The 7974-nt window shown below is 35.7% G+C and overlaps 1 protein-coding gene across 1 annotated transcript; it reads left to right on the forward strand.

The window, feature by feature from the left end:
- Positions 1–869: 869 nt before the first annotated feature.
- Positions 870–6266, forward strand: LOC149151623 (tubulin beta-2 chain-like). The gene is made up of 3 exons (XM_089441286.1): positions 870–1382; positions 3209–3478; positions 4997–6266. Exons 1-3 carry the CDS (start codon positions 989–991, stop codon positions 5668–5670), a joined length of 1338 nt encoding a protein of 445 aa, XP_089297412.1. The 5' UTR covers positions 870–988; the 3' UTR covers positions 5671–6266.
- The last annotated feature ends 1708 nt before the right edge of the window (positions 6267–7974 follow it).

Below are 7974 nucleotides of genomic sequence, written 5' to 3' on the forward strand. Positions count from 1 at the left end.
TGAGAAGAAAACTTATCCACTATGATAATAAACCATTAACTTAACCATGAAAAATATTTCCATTAGACAATCATTTTAACACTAAACAACCATCAAATTTTTAATATTTAATGAATAAACTAACTCAATAAAATGAATTGAGAAGAAAACTTATCCACTATGATAATAAACCATTAACTTAACCATGAAAAATATTTCCATTAGACACTCATTTTAACACTAAACAACCATCAAATTTTTAAACCATTAACTTAACCATGAAAAATATTTCCATTAGACACTCATTTTAACACTAAACAACCATCAAAATTTTAATATTTAACATGGTTTATAAAAAAAATAATCATTACTTTACTTTTTCTTTTTTTAGTTATAGATAGAGAGGAAGAGATATTTTACATCTTTATAGATTTAGTTTAGAGATGGGTGCCTTACACCAATACATTTGATATTTCACTAATATAATATTAAAAATAATTTTATTATTATTATTATTAAACTGAATATTTATTTTAGTTGGTTTTGATGTTTCACTAACATAATATTAAGAAATAATTTATTATAAGTGATGTATATTTATGACTAACTGAATCAGGGGTAAATTTTTTTAACACTTTTCACTAGACCATCAACAAGTGGTATAAGAGGTCAAATTTTTAACTTGAGTATAGGTTTATATTCTCCATCATCATAAAATACTAAATATTACTAAAAATATCTTCATTCAATCAATCAATGAGTGCGTGAAATTGGCGGAGAGTCCAACTCTGACAAGTACGTAAGATTCTTATGGACCTCTGCAGACCGTCCGATGCAGAGAGTGTAGGGCCGAGAATGCACCACATTTACTACAAAACGCCGATAAGCCAAGCCGAAATCAGAGTCCTGTATTCCCCGAGATTCATTCGGTCCGTTGGATTTTTAGATTCAGCAGCCAGTACTGATCGAGCCCTCTGGCAATCAGCCAAAGCAGCCTGAGAAAGAGAAGATGAGGGAAATTCTGCATATTCAAGCTGGGCAATGCGGGAACCAGATCGGAGGGAAGTTCTGGGAAGTGGTGTGCGACGAGCACGGGATCGATCCCACTGGGACTTACAGAGGGAACTCCGATCTGCAGCTGGAGAGAGTGAATGTCTATTATAATGAAGCCAGCGGAGGGCGCTACGTTCCTCGAGCGGTTTTAATGGATCTGGAGCCGGGAACTATGGACAGCCTCAGGACGGGGCCTTATGGCCAGATCTTCAGGCCCGATAACTTCGTTTTCGGTCAGAATGGCGCTGGGAACAACTGGGCCAAGGGGCATTACACCGAGGGGGCCGAACTCATCGATTCCGTTCTTGATGTCGTCCGCAAAGAGGCCGAGAATTGCGATTGCCTCCAAGGTAATTTGTGCCCCCTTTTTTTTCGGATGAGATGAATCTTTTACTGTTCTTGACAACTCATTGCCCTAGCTCCCCATTGGATACGTGTCTCTAGGGATTTGAGTCAGGTGGGCTATGAAACTCCTTATTTTAACCACTAATCAAGATCAACTGACATTTATTTTCACTTTCTTTCAAGTGCATAGTGAAATCTGAATTTTGGATTTTTTTGGGCATCAGGTGTACCTGTGTATAATCACTGTTGAACTAACCTGTATTTTCTAAATTTGGATAACTTTATGAGAGTAATTTTTGTCTAAAAGGTTTGGATAGCCTTATTGGATTCCGTAATAAAATTAATTTTCCTTAGATATCTTGCAGCCCGGGTTTGAATATATGATAAGATCAAAATAATTTTTTCATCTCGAGATATGTCAAGGTTATGTGTAAAAATGTAACGAAGAAAGATAGTATATTAGGTACATTAAACATAAATTTTAAGTTAAAGAAGCATAGATTTTTATGGAATATATTGTTTTGTATTTTATTTTTTAAATCAATTTATATTAATAATATAAATAAATAAAATATATAATTTTACTTAATTAATGGAATGGAATTATAGAAATAATTAAATTTATTTTTTTAAATATATAAATAATATTATTTTTTCCTTAATTTAAAAATAAATTGCATAATACTGTACTGATAATATTTTAAAATAAATAAAAGGATAATTAACTTAGGATGAACTGTCCAACTGCATATCCTACATGGTATAAACTGTTTGTCAAAATATTTAAGATTATTTAAATAGCCATATGCTAGTGATTGACATCTTGGTGCATTACATTGCATTGTATAATTTCAATATTCTCGTTACTCAGATGCTTTTATACATAATTTTTGAAATCTCTTTTTCCTATTGAGCAATGTTGTTACAATCAGATCGTTAGTTTGCATTGCAAGATCAATACTTCCATGTTTCTATGGAACAATGTTGTTACAATCAGGTCGTTTATTTGCATTGCAAGCTTCCATGTCTCTATGGAGCAAAGTTGTTACCATCAGATAGTTAGTTTGCATTGCAAGCTTCCATGTCTCTAGGTAAGTAAAGGGCTTTTAGGGTAGGATTTGTCTTCTCTTTACGACACATCAAGAAGAACCCTTTCTTAAAGTGGGAGGTGATTTGGAAAATACTTGATCTCTGTGAGAGCAGAACCCTATGTGGTTGGGTTATGGTTCAGTGATAAACCAACCAGAGTTTTCCTTAACCTGATTTGATTTCCAGCTGGTTGATGCTGGCAACCTCTTTCAAACACCTGAAAATCCTTAGATGTTTGAGTCCTGAACTTGGCCAATTCAAATGGCCATAGTTGCCTAAAATTCCATATTACTTTAAAAACTTCCAGATCATCTTGGAGAATATAATTGGATATAATGGAGGAAATCTGATGTTCAACATGGGCATGGAACAACTTTGCAATATCATAAATCAATACAACGTATTGTAAGGAGTTGCATATAAATTTATGATTGAGAAAATCTTGTATAGGCATGGAACAACTTTGCAATTTTATAAATCAATGCGACGTGGTGTGAAGAGGTGAAGAAATGTGACTGAATGCAAGGTCTCTGCTAGCATAATGCAGTAAAACCAACCAATTCCATTCTCTTGTACGATTTTACTAGGACCCTTAATTGAATTATATTTTGATGTAGCCTACTGATTAGTACGCAGTATGGTCCTTAATCGGCCTATTATTTTGTTTAGATGTAATAGACTGATCAATTATTGTTAGAGGTGAACTCGTCATGAAATATAAATTTGTGATTTTCTTTTGCAGGTTTTCAGGTCTGTCATTCACTGGGAGGCGGAACTGGATCAGGCATGGGCACGCTGATTATATCTAAGATCAGAGAAGAGTATCCGGATCGGATGATGCTTACATTCTCAGTTTTCCCATCCCCTAAAGTGTCTGACACGGTTGTAGAGCCTTATAATGCCACACTTTCGGTTCATCAACTCGTGGAAAATGCAGATGAATGTATGGTGCTGGATAATGAAGCACTATATGATATATGCTTCAGAACACTCAAACTTGCCACTCCAACATGTGAGACCGTACTCTTATTCCTGACATTTTGTTTTCAGTACTGCGACCTGTCAAATGCCCTACTGCCAGTGTGGGAAAGATCTTCAACACTTACAATATTTATACAACAATTACAAACTAACTAGCATAGAAAACATTAGGAATTGCCACTCTAGTTTTTTTAATCATTTTTTTGCGCTTAATAGATCTAAGATTAAGATGAATTCATACTAAATCTATGCTAATCTTCTTCTGAGTGCAGTGAGCGCTTAATGTAACAGTGAATACTTGGAATATATCAAGCAAATAGGAGGAAACTCGATCTCTTCACTAACACCGAGAATGGTTTTAGTTTTCAGCTAACTGATTAAATCTATTACAATCCATAGTCCACCTTAGAACGCCAAGTGGAAGTCTCCATCATAACTTCTTTCATGAATATGTTAAATGCACTAAAATCTCTCTGCTTTCTTGTCTGATTGTAGACCCAAAATTACCCAGGGCACTAATTGCCAAATATTTTATTAGTACTTCCCATGAATTTTGAACATGGTGGTACTAAAATGGGTTTTCACTTTTTCCTGTGTTTAAGTATGCAAGCAGTTGCATGTTTTGACTCTTGAGATACTGGACTCTGTATAAAGCACTTGCATTTTTTATTCTGCTTGTTAATTGTATTGCTTCCTTTCTATAACCAATTAGCAACTTTCTGGTTTGTTAATGAATTCTAATCTGAGACAGCTTAGGTTCTTGGAGAAGTTTTTTAGACTGGTGATCCAGGATCCCTTCCAGGTTGTTAGTCAGCAAAAGAATTAGCAACAGCAAAGGCAAAGGTGGGAGCAGAATGGGTAGGACTATTAGTGAAAGGTCAATTTTGCAGTATTGCCTGCTGCGATTCTCTAGTAAAAATTTTTGCATCCAGATTTTGTTGATCCACATGCTCTTTTCATCATGACAACCTGGCTTGCAAAGTTTGAAATGCTATTTTCTAACACTTCCTCTTGAGCCACATTTGGCTTTTGGGATTTCCAGTACTCCCTGTCGAGCCACATTGAGCTTTAGGGATTCCTAGCCAGTTAACCAACCTCTCTGAAGAATATATCCATCTAAACCAGAGAAATGCAAATTACTCTGGAGTAAAGAAAAGATCTATAACTATGCATCTAAGACGCACAGAGAGGGTAGCTATGTTTTTATGGGCAAGACACCTTAGCAGTGCATCCAGTGAATACTTATCTTAGTAATCCTAGCTTTATTTTGATTTATACGTTTTAAGTAAGACTGTAACTCCTGTTTTCAGAAATTTACTTTGTATCTGATGCATGCCCTGGGAAATTTATACATATTTTGGTCTTGACGTATCAGTGCTTAGAGAAACTTGTAGATTGAGTGAGACCTTATTTGATATGTTATTTAAAAATCTACTCCTAGTGGATAGGAGCTTATTTCACTTCTGTTCTTCAATGCTATGTTGATAAATTAGTCTTTAAGGACTTATTCTGTCCCTGCTATCAATGTGTATTTGCTTTTTTGATGCAGTCGGAGATCTGAATCACCTGATCTCGGCCACTATGAGTGGAGTTACGTGCTGCCTTAGATTTCCTGGCCAGTTGAACTCTGATCTCCGGAAACTGGCTGTCAACCTTATCCCATTCCCTCGTCTGCATTTTTTCATGGTGGGTTTTGCCCCTCTTACCTCCTGGGGTTCTCAGCAATATCGTGCCCTTACAATCCCAGAACTAACCCAGCAAATGTGGGATGCAAAGAACATGATGTGTGCAGCTGATCCTAGGCATGGCAGGTACTTAACTGCATCTGCAATGTTCAGAGGGAAGATGAGCACCAAAGAAGTAGATGAACAGATGATGAATGTACAGAACAGAAACTCCTCCTATTTTGTTGAGTGGATTCCAAACAATGTAAAATCCAGTGTCTGTGACATTCCTCCCACAGGATTGACAATGTCATCTACTTTTATAGGCAATTCTACCTCCATTCAAGAGATGTTCAGGAGAGTCAGTGAACAATTCACTGTCATGTTCAAAAGAAAAGCTTTTCTTCATTGGTACACAGGGGAGGGCATGGATGAAATGGAGTTCACCGAGGCTGAGAGCAACATGAATGATTTGGTTTCTGAGTATCAGCAATACCAGGATGCTAATGTTGATGAAGAAGATGATTATGAAGAAGAACCATTAGAGGATGGAGAATAATCAACTATGCTTCCATCTACTTCCAAGTTATATTATATATAAAAAAATTGCTTTCATATGATGGGGGTAATTGGATGTGAGATTGGCTATCAAAGAATTGGTGCTATGTATATTCACTGGGAGTGACGACCTCCTCTAAATGGATAGGTGGTTCTCTTGCTATTTTCATCAAGCATTGCTACTTTTAATAACAAGCAGCACTTTGTACTCTAAAGTCCTTTATCATTGCAAATCTGGGAGGTGGTGGACTTTATCATCTTTGGCAAAACTACATTTTCTGTGATTGAATTTCAGGAAATTCCTATCTCTACTAAAAAGGCAGCTGTACCTACAATAAATGTTGTGAACGTGCATTCGCACTCTCGGGTGGACATTTTCACAATTGGAAATTTTCGAGGGGCTGTGGGCAGTCATATATCTTTGGCTAGCAGTTTGTACTGATCCGCATAGGTGTGGATTATAGATATGTAAGCTCTTCAATGACTTTAGTAGTCATTTTTTATTTATCTGTTGAACATTGTCATGACAATTTGATGTCAAGCCATCCACACTTCAAAGATCTCAGGCAATCAAAATCTTCTCGTCGTTGGATGTTCTCTCTCTTTTTTAGAAGGATTTCAGTAGTTCACATATTCTTTGCATTCAAGTAACTAATTCAAGTGATGAATGGAATAAATTTCAAATATATACAAAGGGCTGCAAAAGTTGTTAAGATATAGCAAATACAGAATGCTTAGAGTAAGAAATAAACTAATTTATTGTTTGACACAGTTAAGGAAAGCAATGAAAAGAAGTATGTGTGAAAATTTAGTTTGTTGATGAAAACTTAATGTAGCATCCCAAAAGTACATGCAGCATTTCTTATGTGTAAGAAGTATGGATGAAAAATTCAGTTTGTTGATGAAAATTTAATATAGTATCTCAAAAAAATACACGCAGCATTTCTTATGTTTGTATTTTGTTGGAAGGTTTTGCGGTTAGCTAGGCTGTGGGACTACTAACTTTTTTTCCATGTCACCCTAATTGTTAGCACTGAATTGGCCAAAATTGTAGAACAACATTGACTACGATTGATTGAACTAACACTGCCGTATAAAAAACAAAATCATGTACGCATGTATTCAAATTTTAAATTTAATTTCACATATTTATTAAATTTGAAGAAAAAATGTTGTTCTTGTTTTTGGGTTTGAATATACAAGGCTATAATTGTATTCATACAGTTTGTCTTCTTAAACTTATTTGGTGAGTTATCATATTTAAACACTAACGGGGTGACTTAGGTTAATGATGTTGTAATATAAGAAACCTTAGACATCTCATGAAACGTAAATTTAAAAAATCTAATTTCTTATTTAAGAGTGTTAGACACCTAATCCTCAAGGATTTCACGAAATATGTAAATGTGCAAATAAAGTAATTTGAACAAATTGTAACACCCTCCTCCCAAACAACTGGACAATCGGGGTAAACATGTGACGAGAGACCACTATGATATGATTCGACCTCTCAAGTTACGTTAAGGAAGTGGAACCGATGGAAGCATATCATACAGACATTCAGCATTAGCGTCAGGTTCCTCATGAACTAATCCAACACTTTAGACAACTTGCCCTTGGGTCCCACTGAGCTTTTTGGACAACTTAAACCTTAGTCGCTTTCATGCTATAGACATGACAGCATCCAGAAACTCAGAGTCGCTCTCACAAGCTTGCCTGCCAGTGTCTAGAGACCCATTTTCCCAATTTTGTGCCAACGTCCCCAGGGTTTGAGCCACTTTTTCAAGCCCAGAGCCCAGGTCACTGCCTAGAATTGAACCATCTCTTCAGAAAAGTAAAATAACATGGAAATAATAGTACTAAAGCAAACACTTGTTTAAGACTTCGACTAGACCCCTACTAGCCATGACAGACATTTCGTCAAATATATCATGAATATGTAATCTTTAGGTGTAAATAACATATCTGAGCATAGGTGTCTCATACTTATTTGAGATTCGCCATGAAGCATTGATGCCTCAACACATTAACTGTCATTCCATCCATTAGTCCATAGATACATTGATCATTCAATTACAAGTAAAAACATGATGAGAGACATACATAGCTACTGTCATAAAGCATATACATAACCAACATAATAGGGACAAAAATACCAATGAACTCACTGCCAAATAAACCTCATATAATCTAGTATAATGCTCATAGAAATACAATGATAAATAACTTGTTATTGAAGATGCAAAATCCATCCTAGGATGGGACTTCCACGTTCCACTCGATTGTAGAATGGCTGAGCCAAATC

The sequence above is a fragment of the Pinus tabuliformis genome, chromosome 9, assembly GCF_031772625.1.
Source record: "Pinus tabuliformis cultivar Carrire ecotype Pingquan chromosome 9, CPIR1, whole genome shotgun sequence".
Taxonomy (NCBI): domain Eukaryota; kingdom Viridiplantae; phylum Streptophyta; class Pinopsida; order Pinales; family Pinaceae; genus Pinus; species Pinus tabuliformis.

What these genes read in the sequence shown, in the direction of transcription:
- LOC149151623 (XM_089441286.1), top strand. Translation starts at nt 989, where the DNA reads ATGAGGGAAATTCTGCATATTCAAGCTGGGCAATGCGGGAACCAGATC. An exon ending in GAATTGCGATTGCCTCCAAG is followed by an intron (nt 1,383 to 3,208) that starts GTAATTTGTGCC and finishes TTTCTTTTGCAG; the next exon opens with GTTTTCAGGTCTGTCATTCA. An exon ending in CAAACTTGCCACTCCAACAT is followed by an intron (nt 3,479 to 4,996) that starts GTGAGACCGTAC and finishes TTTTTGATGCAG; the next exon opens with TCGGAGATCTGAATCACCTG.